The sequence below is a fragment of the Oncorhynchus masou genome, chromosome 11 (genome assembly GCF_036934945.1).
Source record: "Oncorhynchus masou masou isolate Uvic2021 chromosome 11, UVic_Omas_1.1, whole genome shotgun sequence".
NCBI classification, from domain to species: Eukaryota; Metazoa; Chordata; class Actinopteri; order Salmoniformes; family Salmonidae; genus Oncorhynchus; species Oncorhynchus masou.
Window position 1 is genome coordinate 38,404,730 of NC_088222.1, and position 27,777 is coordinate 38,432,506.

A 27,777-nucleotide genomic window follows, 5' to 3' on the forward strand; every position below is an offset into this window, starting at 1 on the left:
GTGGGGGCGTGTGTCCGTGGTGGGGGCGTGTGTCCGTGGTGGGGGCGTGTGTCCGTGGTGGGGGCGTGTGTCCGTGGTGGGGGCGTGTGTCCGTGGTGGGGGCGTGTGTCCGTGGTGGGGGCGTGTGTCCGTGGTGGGGGGCGTGTGTCCGTGGTGGGGGGCGTGTGTCCGTGGTGGGGGCGTGTGTCCGTGGTGGGGGCGTGTGTCCGTGGTGGGGGCGTGTGTCCGTGGTGGGGGCGTGTGTCCGTGGTGGGGGCGTGTGTCCGTGGTGGGGGCGTGTGTCCGTGGTGGGGGCGTGTGTCCGTGGTGGGGGCGTGTGTCCGTGGTGGGGGCGTGTGTCCGTGGTGGGGGCGTGTGTCCGTGGTGGGGGCGTGTGTCCGTGGTGGGGGCGTGTGTCCGTAGTGGGGGCGTGTGTCCGTAGTGGGGGCGTGTGTCCGTGGTGGGGGGCGTGTGTCCGTGGTGGGGGCGTGTGTCCGTGGTGGGGGGCGTGTGTCCGTGGTGGGGGCGTGTGTCCGTGGTGGGGGCGTGTGTCCGTGGTGGGGGCGTGTGTCCGTGGTGGGGGCGTGTGTCCGTGGTGGGGGGCGTGTGTCCGTGGTGGGGGCGTGTGTCCGTGGTGGGGGGCGTGTGTCCGTGGTGGGGGGCGTGTGTCCGTGGTGGGGGGCGTGTGTCCGTGGTGGGGGCGTGTGTCCGTGGTGGGGGCGTGTGTCCGTGGTGGGGGCGTGTGAGGTGTTCCCAGGACCCCTGTATGTGTAACCTGCACTATCTCTCCTGAGGGAAAAACGACTTGTGTGTACAATGTGTTCTCTGGAGACGGCAGGATACGCACAGTGTGTGCGTGTGGTGCACTTTCAGGACCCAGTGTGTGTATCCTGCAGTATGTCTACTGAGGGGAAACCTGCAATGTCTCACACTGATGAGGTCAAGCGTCAACCTTACTGCCAGGGGCCGTGTCTCTCTTTCTCTCCCTCCATCTATCCCTCTAGTTCTCCCTCCATCTATCCCTCTAGTTCTCTCTCCATCTATCCCTCTAGTTCTCTCTCCATCTATCCCTCTAGTTCTCTCTCCATCTATCCCTCTAGTTCTCTCTCCATCTATCCCTCTAGTTCTCTCTCCATCTATCCCTCTAGTTCTCCCTCCATCTATCCCTCTAGTTCTCTCTCCATCTATCCCTCTAGTTCTCTCTCCATCTATCCCTCTAGTTCTCTCTCCATCTATCCCTCTAGTTCTCTCTCCATCTATCCCTCTAGTTCCCTCCATCTATCCCTCTAGTTCTCCCTCCATCTATCCCTCTAGTTCTCTCTCCATCTATCCCTCTAGTTCTCTCTCCATCTATCCCTCTAGTTCTCTCTCCATCTATCCCTCTAGTTCTCTCTCCATCTATCCCTCTAGTTCTCTCTCCATCTATCCCTCTAGTTCTCTCTCCATCTATCCATCTAGTTCTCTCTCCATCTATCCCTCTAGTTCTCTCTCCATCTATCCCTCTAGTTCTCTCTCCATCTATCCATCTAGTTCTCTCTCCATCTATCCCTCTAGTTCTCTCTCCATCTATCCCTCTAGTTCTCTCTCCATCTATCCCTCTAGTTCTCCCTCCATCTATCCCTCTAGTTCTCCCTCCATCTATCCCTCTAGTTCTCTCTCCATCTATCCCTCTAGTTCTCTCTCCATCTATCCCTCTAGTTCTCTCTCCATCTATCCCTCTAGTTCTCTCTCCATCTATCCCTCTAGTTCTCTCTCCATCTATCCCTCTAGTTCTCCCTCCATCTATCCCTCTAGTTCTCCCTCCATCTATCCCTCTAGTTCTCCCTCCATCTATCCCTCTAGTTCTCTCTCCATCTATCCCTCTAGTTCTCCCTCCATCTATCCCTCTAGTTCTCTCTCCATCTATCCCTCTAGTTCTCCCTCCATCTATCCCTCTAGTTCTCCCTCCATCTATCCCTCTAGTTCTCCCTCCATCTATCCCTCTAGTTCTCTCTCCATCTATCCCTCTAGTTCTCCCTCCATCTATCCATCTAGTTCTCTCTCCATCTATCCCTCTAGTTCTCTCTCCATCTATCCCTCTAGTTCTCCCTCCAACTATCCCTCTAGTTCTCTCTCCATCTATCCCTCTAGTTTCTCCATCTATCCAGTTCTCTCTCCATCTATCCCTCTAGTTCTCTCTCCATCTATCCCTCTAGTTCTCTCTCCATCTATCCCTCTAGTTCTCCCTCCAACTATCCCTCTAGTTCTCTCTCCATCTATCCCTCTAGTTCTCCCTCCATCTATCCCTCTAGTTCTCTCCATCTATCCATCTATCCCTCCATCTATCCCTCTTCTCTCTCCATCTATCCCTCTAGTTCTCTCTCCATCTATCCCTCTAGTTCTCTCTCATCTATCCCTCTAGTTCTCCCTCCATCTATCCCTCTAGTTCTCCCTCCATCTATCCCTCTAGTTCTCTCTCCATCTATCCCTCTAGTTCTCTCTCCATCTATCCCTCTAGTTCTCTCTCCATCTATCCCTCTAGTTCTCCCTCCATCTATCTCTCTAGTTCTCTCTCCATCTATCCCTCTAGTTCTCCCTCCATCTATCCCTCTAGTTCTCTCTCCATCTATCCCTCTAGTTCTCCCTCCATCTATCCCTCTAGTTCTCTCTCCATCTATCCCTCTAGTTCTCTCTCCATCTATCCCTCTAGTTCTCTCTCCATCTATCCCTCTAGTTCTCTCTCCATCTATCCCTCTAGTTCTCCCTCCATCTATCCCTCTAGTTCTCTCTCCATCTATCCCTCTAGTTCTCTCTCCATCTATCCCTCTAGTTCTCTCTCCATCTATCCCTCTAGTTCTCCCTCCATCTATCCCTCTAGTTCTCTCTCCATCTATCCCTCTAGTTCTCTCTCCATCTATCCCTCTAGTTCTCCCTCCATCTATCCCTCTAGTTCTCTCTCCATCTATCCCTCTAGTTCTCTCTCCATCTATCCCTCTAGTTCTCTCTCCATCTATCCCTCTAGTTCTCTCTCCATCTATCCCTCTAGTTCTCTCTCCATCTATCCCTCTAGTTCTCCCTCCATCTATCCCTCTAGTTCTCTCTCCATCTATCCCTCTAGTTCTCTCTCCATCTATCCCTCTAGTTCTCCCTCCATCTATCCCTCTAGTTCTCTCTCCATCTATCCCTCTAGTTCTCTCTCCATCTATCCCTCTAGTTCTCTCTCCATCTATCCCTCTAGTTCTCTCTCCATCTATCCCTCTAGTTCTCTCTCCATCTATCCCTCTAGTTCTCCCTCCATCTATCCCTCTAGTTCTCTCTCCATCTATCCCTCTAGTTCTCTCTCCATCTATCCCTCTAGTTCTCTCTCCATCTATCCCTCTAGTTCTCTCTCCATCTATCCCTCTAGTTCTCTCTCCATCTATCCCTCTAGTTCTCCCTCCATCTATCCCTCTAGTTCTCTCTCCATCTATCCATCTAGTTCTCTCTCCATCTATCCCTCTAGTTCTCACTCCATCTATCCCTCTAGTTCTCTCTCCATCTATCCCTCTAGTTCTCTCTCCATCTATCCCTCTAGTTCTCTCTCCATCTATCCCTCTAGTTCTCTCTCCATCTATCCCTCTAGTTCTCTCTCCATCTATCCCTCTAGTTCTCTCTCCATCTATCCCTCTAGTTCTCTCTCCATCTATCCCTCTAGTTCTCTCTCCATCTATCCCTCTAGTTCTCCCTCCATCTATCCCTCTAGTTCTCTCTCCATCTATCCATCTAGTTCTCTCTCCATCTATCCCTCTAGTTCTCTCTCCATCTATCCCTCTAGTTCTCCCTCCATCTATCCCTCTAGTTCTCTCTCCATCTATCCCTCTAGTTCTCTCTCCATCTATCCCTCTATTTCTCTCTCCATCTATCTCTCTAGTTCTCTCTCCATCTATCCCTCTAGTTCTCTCTCCATCTATCCCTCTAGTTCTCTCTCCATCTATCCCTCTAGTTCTCTCTCCATCTATCCCTCTAGTTCTCTCTCCATCTATCCCTCTAGTTCTCTCTCCATCTATCCCTCTAGTTCTCTCTCCATCTATCCCTCTAGTTCTCTCTCCATCTATCCCTCTAGTTCTCTCTCCATCTATCCCTCTAGTTCTCCCTCCATCTATCCCTCTAGTTCTCTCTCCATCTATCCCTCTAGTTCTCTCTCCATCTATCCCTCTAGTTCTCTCTCCATCTATCCCTCTAGTTCTCTCTCCATCTATCCCTCTAGTTCTCTCTCCATCTATCCCTCTAGTTCTCTCTCCATCTATCCCTCTAGTTCTCTCTCCATCTACCCCTCTAGTTCTCTCTCCATCTATCCCTCTAGTTCTCCCTCCATCTATCCCTCTAGTTCTCTCTCCATCTATCCCTCTAGTTCTCTCTCCTTTTCCTTCCTGTCTTCCTTGTTTCAGGTTTTATTAGTCATATGTACAGGATACACATGGTATACACCGTCCAATGAAATGCTTACTTTCCCGTGGCAACACCCCTCTTTCCTTTTCCATTCTCTCTCCCTTCCCCCTTCTCTCTCCCACTGCTGCTCATCCCGCTCTGCATTCCTGGTGTATTAGCAGAATAAACAGGCTGTGTGTGTGGGGGCGCTGGGAAACTTGCGCATTGAAGGCAAATATTTACATAAGACAGTGCAACCTCAGGCTCCATTTAAAATATGAAAGGGCATTTCATAATAGGCATAACGAGCTACTAGTGTATATCAGTGCATCTCAAAGCTCCCGGTTAATCGCTGGCTGATGCTAGGAGCAGAGGTTGAAACAGTGTCTTCTCTCTACACAGGTCTTGGATCAGGCTAAAGGCTGAATACCTCTCACTCAGATGAGATATGTTTCTGGTCATAAGCCTGTAGGTTTTAGAACGTGGCTGGCTATCAATGATTGATGCCATCTTCATTCAGTGGAGCTCTGAGAGAGGGAAATCTGTTGTCTTACTGTCTCCCTTTAACTCTCTTACTCACTCTTTCTCTCCATCTCTTTCCCACTCACACTCTTTTTCTGTGTCTCTCCTCCTCTTCCCTCTCTCCTCCTCGTCTTCCCTCTCTCCTCCTCGTTTCTCTCTCTTTTCTCTGCTCTTCTCTCTCCTCCTCCTCTTTCTCTCCCTCTCTTCTCTTCCACTCTCTCTCTCTCTCTCTCTCTCTCTCCTCTCTCCTCCACTTCCCTCTCTCTCTCCTCCACTTCTCTCTCTCCTCCACTTCTCTCTCTCCTCCACTTCTCTCTCTCCTCCACTTCTCTCTCTCCTCTCCTCCACTTCTCTCTTTCCTCTCTCCTCCACTTCACTCTCTGTCTCTCGCTGTCTCTCTCTCACTGTCTCCCTCTCTCTCTCTCTCCCTCTCTCTGTCTCTCTCTCTCTCTCGCTGTCTCTCTCTCGCTGTCTCTCTCTCGCTGTCTCTCTCTCTCTCTTCCTCTCTCTCTCCTCCACTTCCCTCTCTCTCTCTCTCTCTCCTCCACTTCCCTCTCTCTCTCTCCCTTTAGGGTTTTTGTAGAGAGACTGACTAACTCTTGCACAGCTTTCCCAGCCATTCTATCTGTGTAGGCCTGTCTGTCCCTGTCTGACTCACTGATCTGAGGCCAGCGGGAGTTTACAACTGTGCCCATCCACTCACACTCCCATCAGTCTCCACCTGATTCCAGACCTGCCTGCCAGGGTTGACTTTGGCTCCCCCAGCCTGGCTACTGATGAAAGACAAGGAGAGAAGTTAACGAGAGTTTAGACAGACACACACCTTACACAGCACACAGGTGGTCAGGACCCTCATCAGGGATCAAAGGACCTGAATCAGCTTAATTTGGACGAATCTTCTCCCTTTCTCCTGTGATGTTGAGTTCAATGAGTCCATGTTATTTAGCCGACCTGAGTCACCCTTAGTTTGTTTTGGTCCAAAATCCATTATCATCTGTTAGTGATTGTCCCTCAATGGGTTTCATAATATCACTATGTTTTGGTGTCACATCTGAATCACCTGCCTATTAGCTAGGTTACTCAACTCTCTCACCTGTCTGTGACAGTCTCTCTGGCCTGACTCATTTTTTTTCTTCCTTAACCCTTATATCATACCTGTCTGTTAGTCTGCCCCCCCCATCTCTCTCATATCTCTTACCTCTATCTCTCTCTCCTGACTCACCTGTTTGTTTGTCTGTCCCTCCATTGGTACGACAGGTGAGGGCTGGCCCTCTAAAGAGGAAGTGTGTGTGTGTGGTGAAGCAGCAGGTGGCTGGCGGGTTAATGGTATAATGGCAAACGGTGTAAAGGAACGGTTACACCAGAGCGCAGGTATGAGGGTGTGACGAGATCCTGGAGGTCCTCCAGATTCACCTGTCCTCCTAGTCCAAGCCCCACCTGCTGGAAAGTGGGAGGGAGGGAAGAAGAGAGGTGTGCCGTGCCGTGGTAGCTCTTTGCAGAACGAAGGTATGAGTTGAGAGCAGTGTGTGATACTGAGTGCGTTAGCTGCTTCGTGGGAAAGATTGACTTGGATTGAATACAGTAGGCTGGATCTCTTGGCGTTATTTTGGTTCTGTGGAATATCTCACAAAATTCCATTGTAGCCTACTGCTCCCTTGGTATGTGATCCTTTATAATACTTTGTGTGAATTTGCAGTTAAGATCCATCATGACAGTGGTATTTCAAACAAGGTGGATGGATGTGAGACATGAACTTGAATGTTATTTCTCAAATGGTGACAGTGGAATTTCAAACAGTGTGCGTGTTGAGGTGAATGTCATGCTGTGCTCTGTCTGTGCTGCTGAGACCCAGGCCAGACCCAGGCTAGCTCAGGTATGTGTAAAGGTACGCCAGGCTCCTGACTCTGTTGGTGTTGTTTTCAGTCACGCCTGACTCACACACCATGGCCAACACTTAAACTGTCAGCAAGGTGTGTGTGTGTGTGTGGCTGACATGACACACAGAGGTCAAAGCCAATGGGAACACTTACAGGGAGACCTATCTGAGGAACGACCGGAATGCCAGGTTCCCTGAATCCACTGCGGCCAGCTCTGGCTACGGAATAAACTGTTTATCTGAAACCGTCAAGGAACTTACAGTTTGAGCGCCAGCAAACGATGGGAGAGGGGGTTGAAGGGACCATCTGGAAGTCATTATTCAGAGGGGAGTGTGATTAGTCCCTGTTGTGATACTGATTGTCTTTCTCATCATACTGTCCTATCGTGTGTGTGTGTGTACACTTACATGTGTTTTTACATGTATGTACGTGTGTCTGCAAGTAGATGTACGTGTCTTGGGTGTGTGTGTTTTGAGAAACCAAATCTGGCTTTATCAGCACTGATTGCTCTCGCTGTGTTCGTGGAAGGGACGTGCATGTACGTGTGCATGTGTGGGGTATGGCTGCCAGGTCTGTAGGACCCATTTCTGTTGAGAGTTTGATTGTCTCTCCGGGATTTCAACCACTTCCGAACGCCTGTTGACAAAGAGCCTAGGGAAGAACATTTAAGCGGGCTTTTTTTTAACGAATACTTGAACTTGTTTTAGCTGTAACTGTCTTTCACAAATGTTCAGTAACTTCCCCACGAAAGATTGCGTCCAGAGAATCACCTCGATTATAATCACAGCCGTATATATCCCCCCCCCCCAAGCAGACACATCGATGGCTCTGAACGACCTTTATTTAACTCTTTGCAAACTGGAAACCATTTATCCGGAGGCTGCATTCATCGTTGTTGGGGATTTTAACAAGGCTAATCTGAAAACAAGACTCCCTAAATTTTATCAGCATATCGATTGCGCAACCAGGGGCGGAAAAACCTTGGATCACTGTTACTCTAACTTCCGCGACGCATATAAGGCCCTGCCCCGCCCCCTTTCGGAAAAGCTGACCACGACTCCATTTTGCTGATACCTGCCTACAGACAAAAGCTAAAAAAGAAGCTCCCACGCTGAGGTCTGTCCAACGCTGGTCCGACCAAGCTGACTCCACACTCCAAGACTGCTTCCATCACGTGGACTGGGACATGTTTCGTATTGCGTCAAATAACAACATTGACGAATACGCTGATTCGGTGTGCGAGTTCATTAGAACGTGCGTTGAAGATGTCGTTCCCATAGCAACGATTAAAACATTCCCTAACCAGAAACCTTGGATTGATGGCAGCATTCGCGTGAAACTGAAAGCGCGAACCACTGCTTTCAATCAGGGCAAGGTGTCTGGTAACATGACTGAATACAAACAATGCAGCTATTCCCTCCATAAGGCTATCAAACAAGCTAAGCGTCAGTACAGAGACAAAGTAGAATCCCAATTCAACGGCTCAGACACAAGAGGCATGTGGCAGGGTCTACAGTCAATCACGGACTACAGGAAGAAATCCAGCCCAGTCACGGACCAGGATGTCTTGCTCCCAGGCAGACTAAATAACTTTTTTGCCCGCTTTGAGGACAATACAGTGCCACTGACACTGCCTGCAACGGAAAAATGCGGTCTCTCCTTCACTGCAGCCGAGGCGAGTAAAACATTTAAACGTGTTAACCCTCGCAAGGCTGCAGGCCCAGACGGCATCCCCAGCCGCGCCCTCAGAGCATGCGCAGACCAGCTGGCTGGTGTGTTTACGGACATATTCAATCAATCCCTATACCAGTCTGCTGTTCCCACATGCTTCAAGAGGGCCACCATTGTTCCTGTTCCCAAGAAAGCTAAGGTAACTGAGCTAAACGACTACCACTACTAGCACTCACTTCCGTCATCATGAAGTGCTTTGAGAGACTAGTCAAGGACCATATCACCTCCACCCTACCTGACACCCTAGACCCACTCCAATTTGCTTACTGCTCAAATAGGTCCACAGACGATGCAATCTCAACCACACTGCACACTGCCCTAACCCATCTGGACAAGAGGAATACCTATGTGAGAATGCTGTTCATCGACTACAGCTCGGCATTCAACACCATAGTACCCTCCAAGCTCGTCATCAAGCTCGAGACCCTGGGTCTCGACCCCGCCCTGTGCCACTGGGTACTGGACTTCCTGACGGGCCGCCCCCAGGTGGTGAGGGTAGGTAACAACATCTCCTCCCCGCTGATCCTCAACACTGGGGCCCCACAAGGGTGTGTTCTGAGCCCTCTCCTATACTCCCTGTTCACCCACGACTGCGTGGCCACGCACGCCTCCAACTCAATCATCAAGTTTGCGGACGACACAACAGTGGTAGGCTTGATTACCAACAACGACGAGACGGCCTACAGGGAGGAGGTGTGGGCCCTCGGAGTGTGGTGTCAGGAAAATAACCTCACACTCAACGTCAACAAAACTAAGGAGATGATTGTGGATTTCAGGAAACAGCAGAGGGAACACCCCCCTATCCACATCGATGGAACAGTAGTGGAGAGAGTAGCAAGTTTTAAGTTCCTCGGCATACACATCACAGACAAACTGAATTGGTCCACTCACACAGACAGCATCGTGAAGAAGGCGCAGCAGCGCCTCTTCAACCTCAGGAGGCTGAAGAAATTCGGCTTGTCACCAAAAGCACTCACAAACTTCTACAGATGCACAATCGAGAGCATCCTGGCGGGCTGTATCACCGCCTGGTACGGCAACTGCTCCGCCCTCAACCGTAAGGCTCTCCAGAGGGTAGTGAGGTCTGCACAACGCATCACCGGGGGCAAACTACCTGCCCTCCAGGACACCTACACCACCCGATGTTACGGGAAGGCCATAAAGATCATCAAGGACATCAACCACCCGAGCCACTGCCTGTTCACTCCGCTATTATCCAGAAGGCGAGGTCAGTACAGGTGCATCAAAGCTGGGACCGAGAGACTGAAAAACAGCTTCTATCTCAAGGCCATCAGACTGTTAAACAGCCACCACTAACATTGAGTGGCTGCTGCCAACACACTGACACTGACTCAACTCCAGCCACTTTAATAATGGGAATTGATGGGAAATGATGTAAATATATCACTAGCCACTTTAAACAATGCTACCTTATATAATGTTATTTACCCTACATTATTCATCTCATATGCATACGTATATACTGTACTCTATATCATCGACTGCATCCTTATGTAATACATGTATCACTAGCCACTTTAACTATGTCACTTTGTTTACATACTCATCTCATATGTATATACTGTACTCGATACCATCTACTGTATCTTGCCTATGCTGCTCTGTACCATCACTCATTCATATATCCTTATGTACATATTCTTTATCCCCTTACACCGTGTATAAGACAGTAGTTTAGGAATTGTTAGTTAGATTACTTGTTGGTTATTACTGCATTGTCGGAACTAGAAGCACAAGCATTTCGCTACACTCGCATTAACATCTGCTAACCATGTGTATGTGACAAATAAATTTGATTTGATTTGAGATGGGAGTTGTCTTGTTTTGTCAGGAGAAAGCTCAGATCCCCTTTCTCTCTCTATGTTCTGACCGAATCCTGAACATCCTCATATCCTGTGTTTGATTCCTGCCAACACACACACACACACACACACACGCACAGTTACTTCCCAAACCCCTGCACAGCCAGTCACACAGCTGTAGGGGGCAAGGCTCACTCTGGCTTGCGCTATCTGCTCACGGCCAAACCTGAGAGGGAGGAAACGACTTGACTGAAAGTGCCCCCCCCCCCCATTTCACATTCCCAAAACCCACGCCCCTCCTCCTCCCCTGAGTGGCCCCTGCGGCCATGCGTGTGGGACCCCACCCCCATTATTGAGGCTGGTTGGTTGAGAGTGGCTCTTCCTGTTGCAGAGTGGCTGGGGCTAAGCGACGTGGACCAGTGCCTCTATGTGTTGGAGCGCCTGGAGGAACTGGTGACGCTACAGGACCAGCAGGAGACCCCCAGAGACCCCCATCTCGGTACCTGTCCTCCCCAGCATCCGCAGCATCATGAGCAGCAGAGCCCAGTGAGAGCAGTGCCGGAGGAGCCCAGTGAGAGCAGTGCCGGAGGAGCCCAGTGAGAGCAGTGCCGGAGGAGCCCAGTGAGAGCAGTGCCGGAGGAGCCCAGTGAGAGCAGTGCCGGAGGAGCCCAGTGAGAGCAGCCACACAGGTAGGTGACCAGAGGGAGCGAGTAGAATAAGTTTAGCGGGGGGTATAGAAGATGGCAGGGGTTAAATCACAGAGGGGGGGGGGGGGGGTGTAGAGGAATAATTAACGAGCAGATTTTAAACGAGCCAGTACAGTAAGACTGAGTTTTGATGTCAAGCAACCCAACACAAGTCATCTGGCACAGTAGTAGTTTTTTTTACCCTTTTCATGAATTTGATTGAGCAGAAGTAGACGATTCTGAATGCCAATGTTAGTTCATGAATTAGCATCAGTATAGTAGAGAAATGTGAAGGTAAAAGGAGTTAAGAAATGCCCCCGCCTGCTCGGTGTCTAGTGTGCTGCCTGCCTGCCTGTCAGATTCCCTACATCCTCTGTATACAGGACGCAGGCAGCAGCCTTTTAAATAAATCACTGTGTCTCGCTGTGTCAAAAACCAATGCCTTCTCTCATGCCACTGCATCCTTCATTTCTCTCCCCGTTTATTTTCAGTTGTTTGTGTTTTGTTTCTGTTCCATCCTCCATTTGTCCATTGTCCTGGTTGGTACTAGTTGGTTCTGAAGAGGGCGAGTCAGAAAAAGGAGAAGAGCAGCAGGAAATAGCAGTGGAAGTATGTCGGGGAGAGTATTACTACCATTGTGACATTAATGTTTCTCTCTTTTCCTTCTTCGACTTGGAAGAGAGCCCCGCGGGCAGATGGCCCAAAGCTGACTTTCTTATATTTATTTATTTACCACAGATGTTTCGGAAAAAAGCTTCGTCCTCCTTGAGAATGAGAAGAATATCAGAAAGCAATAGATGTAATAATTTCACCTTCATTACTTTGTAGATGGTGCCTCTTTAACCATTAGAACTCTTTTAAATGGCATTCAAGGTCGTCAATGGAAACCACTCCATAGAACCCAGTTTGGGAGAAAAAAAAAAACACACAAAAAAAACATGAAAGAAGACTGAGTTTCTAAATAGCTCCTTAATCTAGTGAAGCCCTTAAAGCGTAACACTTGCTTGTGGCTTTTTATTGGATGAAGTTAAAGAGTACATTTTAACTCTCCGGAAATGAGTGTGTTTGATTTCGACCTGCGTGTTAGCTAATTAACAGCTAACATGCCCTGGGTGGTTTCTACTTTATGACTTTGAATGTTTTTTTACTAAAACTTGTTTGCCTTCCCCTACTGTATGATTGTCTAATGTCTACCAATCACAATGCCTAGCTTGGGATCAAAGAGTTTTTCGATTTTCGAATCAACGGTTTTACCTTCTGCAAATGATCTGCTGGGTAATGATAAAATGAGTCGGGAGTAATTAAAATGGGCACGATTCATTTGACGATAGTAGTGCTCACTGCATGTTGACGTTAAAAGTCTGATGTCCTACACAAGGGGAGTGGGGTTACAGTATACGCTCCTGGGTGGTCCTTAACGCTCTGACTCTGGGATTTAGGACCATGTAATCGGTTGGTTTGGGTGACCTTCAATTTGGCCTGACTATAAGTCAGTATTTCTGCTGACGATGGTGTTGTATAGTCATATGTTTAATTTGGCTCTAAATATCCTTGGAAACCGACATTTGTAAGCACCCAATTTGACCTTTTTTAAAACCCATAAAATACCTTCCAATGCTACTCATTTGTCAAAGTGAGTTTTGGTTTCATATCCTTTTTTTCTGGTTTGGGCTGAACTACCTCTTGAGTGGTTGTGGGGCGGTTCACATCTTCTCCAGTTTTCTCAGAGGATCGTGGTGGTTTTGTCCGTTTGTCATTGTTTTCATCTCCATTCTGTTTCACCTTAACATCACTTATGTATTGTGTTCAGTGTGCTCAGCTATGGCCCTCATGAGTGTTGGGGGTGGTTGGTAAATGGCTTGTGTGTTCTCTGACTGCCTCTCCTCCTCTCGCTCACTCTCTCTCCACCTTTCACCCTTCTCTCCCCCATCTCCTCTCTCCCTGCTGTCACCAACTCCATCTCAACCCCTCTATTCAATCCCTTCTCGACTCATCGCCCTCCTCCCCTCACCCACCCTTCTCCGTCCCAATCTCCCATCTCTCACAGGGAACATCGACCGCGGGCGCAGTTCGTCCTTCCATGAGGTGCGTGGTCTTCGGGAGGCTGAGATGAGGGCGGCGGCCGACGAGACGTCCAGCAGCAGCAGTGGCAGCAGCAACACCGTCCTGCAACGACTCCTCCAGGAGCAGATGCGCTATGATGAGGGACGCAACTACCAGCTGGCCATGCAGGAGCAGCAACGGCAGCGGCAGCAGCAGGAAGGAGGGGTGAGCGGGGGCTACCCGGGCCAGGGAGGCCCCAACGACGACCGGCACGACTCCATGGTGCCCCACATCGCACGGCAGGAGCCCCAGGGACAGGAGCTGCAGGCAGACAGTGGCATGGAGAAACTGGGCTCCCGCGGTGGGGGAAGTAGTGGAGTAGGAGGGATGTGTGGTGCTGGGGGAGGGAGCGGTCAGGGCCCCAACCCAGAGGACTTACCCACCTACGAGGAGGCCAAGGTGCAGTCGCAGTACTTTCGCGGCCACCCGCACCACCAGCTACATCAGCAACAACAACAACAACAACAGTTGCCTCCGTCGGTGGGCGCAGCATTTTACGTGACGGCCGTAACCAACAATGGCAAGGTGCGTACGGAGGGGCGTCCCACGGTTCAGCGTCTGAGCAGCGGGGGAAAGGTGCACCAGGATGACGGGCTCAAGGACCTGAAGCAGGGCCACGTGCGCTCCCTCTCCGAGCGCCTCATGCAGCTCTCACTGGCCACCAGCGGGGTCAAGGCCCACGCCCCTGTCACTAGTGCCCCTCTTTCCCCCCAGCTGCCCCCTCCGGGTCCGCCGGGGGACTACTACAAGCCCTCGGGCCAACACCGGGGCCCCCCACCTGACTACCCCTTCAAGAACATGGGCTCCTCTTCCAAACAGCTGCCGCAGCATCAGGAACAGGGTGGGCACTATTACCAGGACCATCGGCCAAGGGAGCAGGGCAGGAACGAGGTGCCACACGTCCGCTACCAGCCTCCGCCAGAGTACGGCTCCTTCAGGTGAGTAAGATTAACAGACCTCCCCCCGTTCTGACTCCCTGGCTGTCTGACTGTCTGAAGGAACATCCTGCATGTCTGAGCTATATCACTTTTACGATAGTATCAAACTTTTAATAGTGCCATGTTGTTGATGTGGCTACCAGTACTTAAGTAACAAAAACTGATAGTCTTGGTTAATTGAATGACACACACCTGGCTCAGCTGAGAAACACACTCCTAACATGACCCTAGAGAGACAGACTGCCCTGTGTCTGCTGGTTATTTATTTAAAGTCTCTTCTGGGGTGGCATCCAGAACTTCAACAAATTACATACCCACTGTGTCTTGAGCTTTTTTGGACAAGGCAACATGATTGAGAGCTTCTCCTCTAACATTCGAACGGGTGATTTAGGCTTTTAGGGGTGATTGTGACTTAGGGTCACTGCCTACACACACACACAGCTAGAGGGTAACTTACTTGTCCTACCCATATATCATCCTGCCTGCCTTGTCTGGCTGCCTGTCTGCCTCCCTGACTACCTGCCTGTCTGGCTGCCTCCCTATCTGACTGCCTGTCAGCCTTCCTGACTACCTGCCTATCTGGCTGCATGTCTGCCTACCTGACTACCTGCCTCTCTTCCTGCCTGCCTGCCTACCTACATCCCTCCCTACCTGCCAGACGGTCTGTTTAGGTGAACAGGTTTCTTGATTAGCTGGAAAGCTGATGAGGAAGGCCTGTTGTTTCTCTCACACACACTGAGCCAGTTGTCGGGATAGAGGGGATAGACACATCCGGTTCTGCCTGTTTTCCCTCCTGCTTGATCATTTGTTTACCTGAAAGTAAATAATTGGCAAACCGCTATGAATACCGCAGCATTTTAATCATCAGCTGAAACCTGTGGCGACACGATCGTTCGCTCTCTGATGACGTCTCATGTAGACAGGAATGTTTGCTCATTTCCAAAGTGGTTGACAATAGTTTTAGGTCAGTTGAAAAAAAACGTGTTGGCTTCTGACAGGTGAATCACCATAGTTTACATTAAACAGATAGTATCATTGTCTATGTTTTACCTGGTTATATATTTATATAAACAAGCACTAAGATATAAGTTATGTTAATATCTATGGACTGTTAGCCAGCTGTGCTTGAGTGACCCAAAGACCCACATACAGTCGAAAAAGAAACTTTCCCATTAGTGATAACCTCTCTGATTGGCTGTCGTGTCCACAGGTCCAATAAGGAGAGCTCCGTCCACTCCCAGAGGTCTGTCCATCACCACAGCCCCACCTCCTCGGTCACCTCAGTGGGCTCTTTGTCCCGAGCCCAGTCCTCCACCCTCGGTAGTCTCCTCAGCGCCTCCCACCCCTCCCACACACACCCCCACCCCCAGGGGGACCCCTACGCCGCCATGGCTCCCCGAAGCCCCCAGGGCCCTGGATCACACCAGGGAGACCCATATTGTCCTGGGCCCATGCACCCTCCAATTCAGAGGGGCCACAGCTTCCCACACGACCCCTACGGCTCCACCTCCAGGATGCACCACCAGCAGCACCACCAGTATCAACAACAGCAGCAACAACAACAACTCCAACACCAGCACCAACAGTACCACTCCCAGTCATCCCAGGGCCACCCTCCCCAGCACTACCCCCACCCCCAGGGGGACCCCTTCGCCATGATGTCCCGCGCCCAGCAGATGGTGGACATGGTGTCAGAGGAGAACCGGCTGCTCAAGCAGGAGATGGAGGTGTGCTGTGAGAAGGTCACCAAGCTGCAGAAGGTAAAAGGGGGACAAATGTAGATCTGACATTTTTGAATGGGTATAAACAGTATGGTTATAGTTCCACCTTCTCCTGCCATATTGCATACACCAATCCTTTTGGGTCAACACGTGCCTAAGGACTACCCCCCCCCCCTCTCTCTCTCTCCCCGGTCAGTTGGAGACAGAGATCACGCTGGTGTCGGAGGCCTATGAGAACCTGGCCAAGTCATCCACTAAGAGGGAGGCTCTGGAGAAAACCATGAGGAACAAGCTGGAGCTGGAGGTGCGCAGGCTGCACGACTTCAACAGGGACCTCAGAGGTGAGAGGCCATAAACAGCTGGAATATCCAAGGCATGCATAGTTTAAAGTTCAAAGGATACCTGTTCATGGATTTATGGCAGTAGATTAAACCTATTCCATGCATTACTTTTTTTGTGAGCAAAAAGTGTCTGTCCTTTCTGCATTGGATTTAGATTACTTCAGTTTAGCCTGCATATTTGTTCAGTAATGTATTTATTCATATTCAGAAGCCAGGCTTGATTTGCATTGATTCCATTGTTACATTTGATTGAACTGGATTTTCGGAGGACTTGGAGATATCCAGCTTCCACCAATTCCATCTGGTCCTATTTATAAGCATTTGACTAGAGTGCTGTGATGTTGTTAAAACTGGTGTTGTTCATAATGTCACTATCGTGTATTGACGAGGGCTGTGGCGGTGACCGTATTATCGCCACACCTGGAGTCATAAGTCATGTCCGCAGTAAAATTACACATGACTTTTGAGACACAGGAATCTCATTTTATGCACTCTGGACATGCTTTGGTAGGACCTGTCTAACTACCATACATGTCCTAATGGCCAGGTACTCAGAGATCTATTGTCCCTCTAACATCAATGCAAATCACAGCAGACACCTATCATCAAAACAGTACGTGCTTTTAAAACTCACCTCACTGTGATTGATCAATTTGAAGAAAGAAGTTCAACAACAGGTTGAAAGTGAGTGGAAAACATGGTCGCTGTGGATGTTGTTTCAAAGCCTCACACAAATCAAATGGACCGCACTTTATAAGGTGATGATTAATTCAAAACACCCATACGCATAGGCCTATATATGAGTCCAAGCCTGAAAAACAAAAAAGAGTTAAATTAGACTGTGCCGTTATACAATACGTAGCCTACCACATTTTACGCACGGCAGAAAATCACACAAAAAACCTGATTTATGATGTCTTTGGTACATAATTGTTCTAGCCTATACTATTCTAGCCTATACTATTCTAGCCTATACTATTCTAGCCTATACTATTCTAGCCTATACTATTCTAGCCTATACTCAAATTCAACTAATTCTAGTCATGGCCTTTGAGTGTGGTTATTATGCATACTGGGTGGACTTTATGCTACACTCCAACCTTTTTATCCATGAGTCGGGAAGAGAACATATCGACCTAGATGATGCTGTTGGTTCATTGACTATATTTTTATTTAACCTTTATTTAACCAGGCAAGTCAGTTAAGAACAAATTATTATTTACAATGACAGCCTATGAACAGTGAGTTAACTTCCTTGTTCAGGGGCAGAACGACAGATTTTTACCTTGTCAGCTCGGGGATTCAATCTAGCAACCTTTCGGTAACTGGCCCAACGCTCTAACCACTAGGCTACCTGCCGCCCCTGTACAGGGCGGCTTACAGATTTTTGATTTTGAATAGCCTAGTAGTGGGGCATTTTTTATATGTTCATAATAAATAGGCTGACACATTACCCTTAGCTACAGAATATCTCACCACCATGCATTTCCATCTCCTCCTCTCTCTCCTTCAGTCCTTTCTCCAGCGCAGAGAGAGGGGCTGTCAACAGTTTAATGAAATATGTTTTGTTATAAAAACATGTTACTATCAATGTTCCCGAACAGATTTCACTTGGCTTCCCAAATTAAGACAGTGTGTAGTTACAGGCATACTGTTGGAGAGCCCATGGTATACAGAGTTTGCCCCCCACTGTTCCCTCCCATTTGATAATGGGCCATTCTAAATCCTTTTCAATCATTTTCAAGACGAGTTTAAATTGAGAATAGTCTGATGGGTGAAAATATGATAATTTGAATGAGAGAACAGCATTTGCAGCCAGAGGCAAGAAACAGAGCGCAAGCTTTTTATGGTCGCATCATGCTGCCCATATATGTGTTGATTTCTAAGACATTCTAAGGTTTGTTTCGTTCACAACTAAAGTTGCCAAATAACTCAAAATCTAGCATATAGGATGTGTTTCAAATGATCATGTTTACGCTCAACATAGTCACTTCACACGCGCATTCGCTCTGGAATGGGAAGAATCTACTTTCTATTTTATTCTTTTTACTATGAAATCATGCAATATACAATAATGGCACAGGATTTAGTGTCTTTGGGAGGTATTCAGACCCCTTTACTTTTTCCATATTTTGTTACGTTACAGCCTTAATCTAAAATGTATTAAATCATGTTTCTCATGGTCTAAGAGTCTTAAGGTGCCTTTCGGCAAACTCCAAGCGTGCTGTCATGTGCCTTTTATTGAGGAGTGGCTTCCTTTTGGCCACTACCATAAAGGCCTGATTGGTGGAGTGCTGCAGAGATGGTTGTCAATTCTGGAAGATTCTCCCATCTCCACAGAGGAACTCTAGAGCTCTGTCAGAGTGACAATCGGGTTTTTGGTCACCTCCCTGACTAAGGCCTTTCTCCCCTCTGCTCAATTTGGCAGGGCGGCCAGCTTATTAAATGTATTTATTTTACTTTTTTAAATGTTCAAAAGGCACATCAGCGGCTAGTATGTGTGGACGCCTCGAGATGCTAAATGTGTTTGTATTCATTAACAGTCCATTACCGTGGGAACCGGCAGACTTTTGCATGACATTAACTGGCTGACACATTTTCATGACCGGCACAGTCCTAGTATTGACTTTGGCACAGTGGAAAAGTACTGAGCAAACATAAAAAGAGCAATCAATTGGTCGATCTGTCAATGAATCAATATGATCAATAAATTGGATATGTTAGTGTTTACAGGCAGCCCAAAGTCTCAACTTCATATCTTTACTATAAAGCAGACCATAGACCCTTAGCACTCCAATCCTCACACTCTTGTTTCTGTAGGAATTTCTGAGCTGAAGCCGAGTGGGTGGGGGCAGTTTCATGTCTCTAGTCTCTACTTCACTGGGCTCTTCAGTCCTGCAGAGGAAAGAAAAACCTCCATTCATGGCTCCCTGCCCAGACCGAGTCCATGGGGAGATTCCAAGCTTTTACAACAAATCACATATAACTTTTTTTGGGGGTCTTTCCTTCCTCTATTTTCCCCCCTATTGTATTGGCAGCCGTACACATGTGAAATGGATCTTGCTCCACGTTTGGGGGTTTAGGCTAAAAGTATACCTCAGTCGTTGTTGTGTTTCGAGAAACACGGAATGGAAATGGAACAACTGAATATTTGTTTCTGGAATGTTCTCTGTATGTTTCATGACCCAGCCTAGTTGGCTTAACACTCAACAAAATTTTATTTTAAAGGTGCAAAATGCAGATATCGCTCTGCCATTTCCTGGTTGCTAAAATTCTTATAGTTCGCCTTATTTCAGTTTGTGACAAAACAAGCAATGTATAGTGTAGAGAATCATTGTACCATCTAAACCGCTGTGAAATATCTGTTCAATAATCCAAAACATTGTATTTTCAGCTGTTTGAAGATGGCGTACAAAACCGAAAGTAAAAGAAGCAAAAACGAAACTTAAACACGGAAAGCATAGAAATAGCGCACATACAACAGATCTTCCGCTTCTTAGACCTGCTTTCAATGAGAGTGACAGATCTATAACATCTATAACATTTCATAACATTCACATTTCTGTGTGCATTTGGTTGTGTCACCCGAAACATTTGGCCCAGAAATAATGGTGTGTTTTTGTTTCAGGACAATGTTCTCCTGACTCAATTCTTACCATACTTTTCAGTTCTTTCTTACTTTTTGGTTGTAGTTTAACTACAATAAGTAATTGTATTTACATGGGATGGTGGGGTAGGGAGGGTTAGGAGGTTGAAGAGTTGTGGGACCGGAGTGGGTATCAAGAGGACACTAAATAATACTTGGTGCCTGTTGTACTGATTCTGATATATATTTAATATGTGATGAATGTTTTTAAAATACAAATAAATAATCCTCCAAAGAGAATGATGACCACCACCTCCTCCTCTGCGGAGAAATGTGCGCATATAAAGTGATTTTTATTTTTGCTTGCTCCATTTTGCCGAGCAACCGGGTCCCAAGGCGTTTAATGTGAGTGGAACGAAGGCTGGGATCTTAAGAACTTAGAGCCGTTCCACATTGATTCCTGGGCCTATTAAATTCTCCTCAGGGATTATGAATTCCCTCCACCTCCATATTCCCTTAATTCCATGGGCTGTACGGCTACATTTACACAATCACAGAGCCGTGTGTTGAAAGTCTGTTTGAGCTGTTTAATAGCACCAAAATCCCCCTACCCACCGCGCATATCCTGCATATTAACTAGAGGCTGGTTACATGGAATGTGCAACTCTGCAAAGAGTTTAAGAGTGTTTTCTTTAAGGAGCTTTATTCCCGTTTGACCAGGTTGTTGCCATATTATGATCTAATTCCTGCAAATATTTGATTTACAAAAATAAGAGCATTTTTATGTATGCGTGTGCGCACGCACAAGTGTGTGTGTTCACATGTGTGTCTCTTTGGCCACTAGGCCCTCAGGCTGGCTCGGACCTGACTTTGGTAATGCCATTCTCTGTTGCAGAGCGTATGGATACTGCCAACAAGCAGCTAGCTGCTAAGGAGTGGGAGGGAACGGAGGACAACCGCAAGACCATCTCTCAGCTACTCACCCAGAGTGAGCAAATCACTCACACTATCAGGGAACGCCAGGCTAGACCAAGCCTCTCTGACATTCTACATCCACTCTGAACATACCTCTGTGTGGCCTCATCAGTTAGAAAAAGAACCAGGCAAACGGTCTGGGGTTCATGTACTGCAAAAACACTACTTATTCACTACAAGTTGCATACTTTTAACAAAATGACACACACACACACACACACACACACAAAACACTGTTTAAGATGTTTAGTTAATATGGAGAATGCCATTTTTAAAAAGTCACCTCATGACAGAACTATTTTTAGTAAATGGAAGGAAGATCAATTTTTTTAAAGGGCTAGACCTCCGTATGTTGTTTGTCTCCCAGACAAAGAGACGGTGCGTGAGAAGGAGAAGCTGGAGATAGAGCTGAACTCACTGCACTCCTCCACGGACGACCAGAGACGACACATTGAGATCAGGGACCAGGCTCTCAACAACGCCCAGGCCAAAGTAGTCAAACTGGAGGAGGAGGTGAGGATCCGACTGTCATATGCTGTGTTTACACAGGCAATCCAATTCTGATATGTTGCCCAATTATTGTGCAAAAGAGCTGATCTGATTGGTCAAAAGACCAATTATATTTGAAAAAGATCCAAATTAGGCTGCCTGTTTAAACGCAGCCATGATGTTCTCGCTGTTGTTTCATGAATAGGTGATATCAGAAATGTCTTGGATACTTGAATTCTTCCTGGCATTAGTTCAGTTGATTGAATGAGGGTATATTTATACCCCCTGGTGGACAAGGCATGAGTTTCTGTTGAGTGTAAAATAATCTAGCTACAATATGTTCTAGAGGTCGACCAATTTTTTATATTTATTTATATATATATTTTTTAATAATGACAATTACAACAATACTGAATGAACAACAAACACTTTTATTTTGACTTAATATAATACATAAATAAATAATGAAACATATTCAATTTGGTTTAAATAATGCAAAAACACAGTGTTGGAGAAGAACGTAAAAGTGCAATATGTGCCATGTAAAAAAGCTCAAGTTTAAGTTCCTTGCTCAGAACATGAGAACATATGAAAGCTGGTGGTTCAATATTTCCAGTTCTTCAATATTCCCAGTTAAGAAGTTTTAGGTTGTAGTTATTATAGGAATTATGACACGTCGACTATTTCTCTCTACCATTTGTATTTCATATACCTTTGACTATTGGATGTTCTAATAGGCACTTGAGTATTGCCAGCCTAATCTCCGAAGTTGATAGGCTTGAAGTCATAAACAGCGCTGTGATTCAAGCATTGCTAAGAGCTGCTGGCAAACGTAGGGAAGTTTGAATGAATTCTTATGAGCCTGCTGCTGCCTACCACCGCTCACTGCTCTATCAAATCATTGACTTAATTATAATATAATAAACACAGAAATACGAGCCTTTGGTCATTATATGGTCAAATCCAGAAACTATAATTTCGGAAACAAAATCTTTATTCTTTCAGGAATATACAGAACCATTCCGTATTTTATCGAACAAGTGGCAACCTTAAGTCTGTTACATTGCATAATCTTCAATGTTATGTCATAATTATGTAAAATTCTGGCAAATTAGTTCAACGAGCCAGGCGGCCCAAACTGTTGCATATACCCTGACTCCGCGTGCAATGAAGGCAAGAGAAGTGACCCAATTTCCCTAGTTAATATTGCTTGCTAACATAAATTTATTTTAACTCAATATGCAGGTTTAAAAATATATACTTCTGTGTATTGGTTTTAAGGCATTGATGTTTATGGTTAGGTACATTCGTGCAACGATTGTGCTTTTTTTGGTGAAAGTTCTTTTGTTAAATTATCACACATTTGGCGAAGTAGGCCTCTAGTATGTTCCCTGTCATTGTGTCACCATTAAGCTGGATAGCCTGAGAATATCAGTATTGAACCACAGTGTCATCCATCCTATCACCTGGTATTGATGATGCCATTGGCTGAAGATGGGGTCTGGTATGTGTTGAGTTGTGATTCATGGGGTTGGTTTGGACTGTTTAAAAGATAAGACAAACGACTGCAAAATGGGTTGTTTATATTTACTCAAAACATCATTCATGGCCCAGCCTCCGAGAGGAATGGTCCAAAAGACTGGCCTCTGTGTGGACCTGGACAAAACTCTCATGTGGAGCTGCTCCAAGCTTTGATACCCCTGGCTGGTTGGTTCTGTTGGTTGCCTGGTAATATGTCTGAAATAGCCCAGAAGGCTAGTTAGCCAGTTGGGGCCGAGCGAAGCAGGAAACAGACCTGGAGTGTCCTAAAAAGCACAGGGCTAATCCACTTCTGCCCGGCACCGCCACAAACTCACGCTTGTTTCCTTGAACAAAGGCTGTTGAGTTGGAGTTTTATATCTGCCGTGAAAAAGTTCTGAACAGTGCCAGATTATTGGCCTGCTTTCTCTGTTTCTCTGTCAGTGTGGGAACTCTGTATATGCTCCTCTCTTTGTCCCTCTCTTTCTCTCTTATTTCTTTAAAAAGAGTGTCCCTGAGCTAAATCAGTCCATTGAGTAGAGCCAATTACAGCTCCTGCTGCAGTTCAAAGGGACATTGAAACATGGGTATTGTGGATACAGACTGCATTATCTTGGATTGGGGGGTTGGAGTTGGGGCGCTGGGTGGGGGATGTTTGGAGGGAGGGGGGCATAGGTGAAACAAAGTCTCACCTGTTTCCCTGTTTTCTACCTAGCCGTATTTCAACTGTCTTTTCATTCCTTAGATGAGAGCAATTATATTGTGGTGCAAACAAAGGAAACCATTGCTTTCACCAACCCAGTCAGAAGGGGAGTGAACAAGTCGGGTTAAAGGGAGGAGCAGGTTTCTGGAATGGAATGCAACCCCCCCCCCCCCCCCCACTTCCTGTCTACTTCCGGTCTGTGCCCTGACCACATCCTGTCTGTATGTATTGTCTCCCTGGCTGCAGCTGAAGAAGAAGCAGGTATATGTGGAGAAGGTGGAGCGCATGCAGCAGGCCCTGGCCCAGCTCCAGGCTGCCTGTGAGAAGAGAGAGCAGCTGGAGCACCGCTTACGCACACGGCTGGAGCGGGAGCTGGAGTCACTACGCATGCAGCAGGTGAGAGAAGCACACACATTCAGACACACATGGTGTGTTAACCTACTTGACTGAATTCCCGGGGCCCCGTGAAAATCTAATTTGCATTCCAAAAAATCCCCAGCAAAATCCGTGTAAGATAGAAATATATCTTTTTTTGCATGGTCTGTGTCTCAATCCACAACATCTCACGAAAACGTCTGTAGCGTCCGAACAGTTTGGGCTACGTACTAATATGACCCCTCTAAGGTGAGCCTCTCACGAACACGTTCATGTCAGTTGTTTTGCTCTAGAACGCCCACAAGCCTCACAACACTCACCTGAAGGCAGCCTGGGACCAGTTTACAAAATGAATGGAAGTACAGTACCAGTGAAAGGTTTGGACACACCTACTCATTCAAGGGTTTTTCTTTGTTTTTTTAAACATTTAATATATTTCAATATAATAAGCTACATTGTAGAATAATAGTGAAGACATCAAATAACACGTGTACCAAATAGGGCTATCTTCCGTATACCACCCATACCTTGTCACAACACAACTGATTGGCTCAAACGCATTAAGAAGGAAAGAAATTCCACAAATTAACAAGGCACACCTGTTAATTGAAATTCCTTCCAGGTGACTGACAAACTCATGAAGCTGGTTGAGAGAATGCCAAGAGTGTGCAAAGCTGTCTTCAAGGCAAAGGGTGGCTACTTTGAAGAATCTCAAATATAAAATATATTTTGATTTGTTTAACACGTTCTTTTGGTTACTACGAGATTCCAATATGTGTTATTTCAGTGTTGATGTCTTCACTATTATTCTACAGTGTAGAAAATAGTAAAAATAAAGAGAAACCCTTGAATGAGTAGGGTGTCCAAAGTTTAGACTGATATTATATATATGGAAGTAGTTTAGTAGCTAAAAAAAGGGGTTAAATATGTGTCAAAAACAAGTTTCCTGAAATGTCTCATATCTCTCAGATAGGACAGACACTTCAAAACGAACGTCCTTTCGAACCCCTCTAGAGCAGCGTTTCCCAAAGTCGGTCCTGGGAAACGTTTGAGTTTTTTTCCGTAGCACTACACAGCTGATTAAAATGATCAAAGCTTGATGATGAGTTGGTTATTTGAATCAGCTGTGTAGTGCTAGGACAAAAAAACAAAACGTACACTCGGGGAGGGGGTGGGGGCACAGAAACGCATTGAATAACAGATTCATACATGGATAAACAGTGTTAAAGACACTGAGACGTTGATGTTTATTGTCATGAGTCTGATCCTGAAGGTAGAACTGAGCGATTTCCTCTTAAGCCAGCTGCAAAGTCAAAATTGGCTATATTGTGAAGAAAAATTAGCTTTTTGGTCTTGATTTAAGGTTAGTGTTAAGCATTAGGGTTATCAGTGTGGATCGAGTTAGCTTTAAATCAGATGTTATGACTTTGTGGCTGTACCAGCTAGTGACCACTCCACAGAAGGGCCTCCAGAAATAGATTCATGATGAAAAACACTAACCTGCCTATGAGACGGTGCAGCATCTCAGCTGCATTCAGCGTCAGCGGGGTGACCCGACCCAGAATTCCAGGCTCTCTCTCTCCCAGTCTCAACAGAGATGATCTATTCCTTAAATCCCATTCTCTCTTTCTGTGTGTCCGAGCAGAGCCAAGCGGGGCACCACATAATGTTTTCTCATTGATAGAGCGCAGCCAAGTCCTCAAGGATGCTGAGAATGTGGGGGAAAGGTTGTAGATGACAGAACACCGGAGGGGAAGGGAGAGAAGTAGGAGAGAGGAAGAGAGCGATGTACAGAACCAGTCAAAAACCCTTGAATGACTAGGTGTGTCCAAACTTTTGACTGGTACTGTATATTCCATTAGAGCCTTTGGGAGCAGACAGATTGTCTGGTCCACAGAGACTACAGACATACTTGGAGCCTTGCCTCTCTACCATCCAGTGTTGCCATAGGCCATGATATAGGCAGAAATTGTGTGTATTGGTAATACAAATGTGAATGTGACTTGATTGCTCACTTGGATGGCGGTCGAGCTCTTGGAACAATTATGTTCACTGACGGCCACACCTCCCACCCCCATTGTCTTCCTTCCTCCCCTCCACCCATCCAGAGACAAGGCGGCACCCAGAGCAGCAGCAGTGGTCAGGAGTACAACGCCACGGCTCTGATGGAGCACCTGAGGGAGAAGGAGGAGAGGATCCTGGCCCTGGAGGCAGACATGACCAAGTGGGAGCAGAAGTACCTGGAGGAGAGCGTCATGAGGCAGTTTGCCTTAGATGCCGCCGCCTCCGTCGCCACCCAGAGGGACACGTCGTCGTCAGTGATAAGCCACTCCGCCAGCAGCAGCTATGAGCAGCAGCTGTCAGTGGAGGCTCGTATCCAGAAGGAGGAGGAGGAGATCCTGCTGGCCAACCGCCGCTGTCTTGACATGGAAAGCAGGTAGATAGTTGTGTGTTTGAGACACATCCACAGGTCTATTCAGATTAACTGATCTTCAAAATGCCTGGAGAGGCATTAAACCTATCAATTTCATATAATAATCATGTTCTGTACAGTGCACTATACAGATACGATCCTTAACAGCTTAACACAACATTTACATTTACATTTAAGTCATTTAGCAGACGCTCTTATCCAGAGCGACTTACAAACCACTTACCCTCGATCCTAGACTTACAACCACTTACCCTCGATCCTAGAACTTCAGTGCAACCGTGACCCCAGTCAAATCCAGTCTATAACTCCCATTGTTCTCACTGGTCATACAGAACACAATCACATTCAAATATTAATGCAGTCTGCACTTTGCAGGATGTTGTACTTCCTTTTATTTTAAGAACTATACTCATGTCCCGTCCCACAGGATCAAGAACCTGCACGCCCAGATCATTGAGAAGGACGCCATGATCAAAGTGCTCCACCAGCGTTCCAGGAAGGATCCCAACAAGGACCGGGATGCCGCGGCCACCATGCGACCCTCCAAGTCTCTGATGTCCATCGCCAACACGGGCGGCTCGGGCCTGCTCTCACACAGCTTGGGCCTCAGCAGCTCCCCCATCACAGAAGAGCGCAAGGACAGCAGCTGGAAGGGCAGCCTGGGTAAGAATTCTATTGGTTTTAATGGGGTTTGGTTGTGTTATGTGCCACATGATAAAGACTATTTGAGTTTTCCCTTGTTATATTTGATGGATCAATTTGAATTGAGTGGGTTAGATACTGGAACTGCAGACATAGGGAGGGCACTACTTTTGATTAGACTCGAACTCTTGTGAAAAGTAGTGAACTATAAGGGTGTCATTTCAGATGCAGGGTAGAGGGACAAAAGCCGGAAGTCTGGTTAGGAGGAAGAGGGCAGGGAGGGTACAGGAAGTTGATTCGCAGGCCCCTGAGATGTGTGCGTCAGAGCGTGATGACGGAGAGACAAAGGGGTGTGGAGGGTATCATTGACATGAATGGTCTTCAGCTGTGGGTTTTTATGTAACTTCGATTTCAATAGTAACATTGAATGAGTAATAGCCTGCTGGTGATGGAGGAGGGTGGTTTAATATTATCAATGGTGCTGTGCTTGCTGGTACAGGCTGATTTGAATCTTGCTTAATTGTTGGGTGAATGCTGAATGTACTGTCTGTTACTATCGACTATTTTATCTTACGTCAACTTGCTTCCATGTGCATCAATAAACAAGTTGTCATGGGTAACCCAGCACCAACACATGCCTAACAGGTCTTCTCTGTTCCCTCCCCTCAGGAGTTCTGTTGGGTCCAGAGTACCGTACCGATTCTCTGAGGACAGAGTCCATCTCGTCATCTCCCTCCCCGGTCCTGCCCCTGACAGCAGGCCACTCTAAGACGGGCAGCAGGGACAGCTGCACCCAGACAGACAAGGGCCAGAACCAGGAGGCTAGCAGCAAGCCTAGCACCCCAGCCCTGCAGAGCACGACCCTGCCGAGCCGCCTCTCCAGCCCCAGCCCCGTCTACATACCTGACCGCATCGCAGGTACAGTAGGACAGTGCAATCGACATTAGT

General features: G+C 47.1%; 1 protein-coding gene across 6 annotated transcripts in view; it reads left to right on the top strand.

Moving 5' to 3' along the window:
- Positions 1-27,777, top strand: part of amot (angiomotin) — a 57,575-nt gene that overhangs the window by 25,203 nt on the left and 4,595 nt on the right. For 2 of the 6 annotated variants that reach the window (XM_064978463.1, XM_064978460.1), the window contains exons 2-13: positions 10,710-11,007; positions 11,496-11,613; positions 11,743-11,803; positions 13,052-14,045; positions 15,256-15,805; positions 15,963-16,107; positions 20,589-20,681; positions 21,036-21,181; positions 23,625-23,774; positions 25,862-26,190; positions 26,615-26,850; positions 27,499-27,747. In XM_064978463.1, the coding sequence (XP_064834535.1) occupies positions 11,743-11,803; positions 13,052-14,045; positions 15,256-15,805; positions 15,963-16,107; positions 20,589-20,681; positions 21,036-21,181; positions 23,625-23,774; positions 25,862-26,190; positions 26,615-26,850; positions 27,499-27,747 (2,953 nt within the window). In that variant the 5' untranslated portion in view covers positions 10,710-11,007; positions 11,496-11,613. Of the gene's footprint in view, positions 1-4,306; positions 6,546-10,709; positions 11,008-11,495; positions 11,614-11,742; positions 11,804-13,051; positions 14,046-15,255; positions 15,806-15,962; positions 16,108-20,588; positions 20,682-21,035; positions 21,182-23,624; positions 23,775-25,861; positions 26,191-26,614; positions 26,851-27,498; positions 27,748-27,777 lie in introns of those variants that run through there. The other 4 variants (XM_064978461.1, XM_064978462.1, XM_064978464.1 and 1 more) reach the window with 4 other exon arrangements.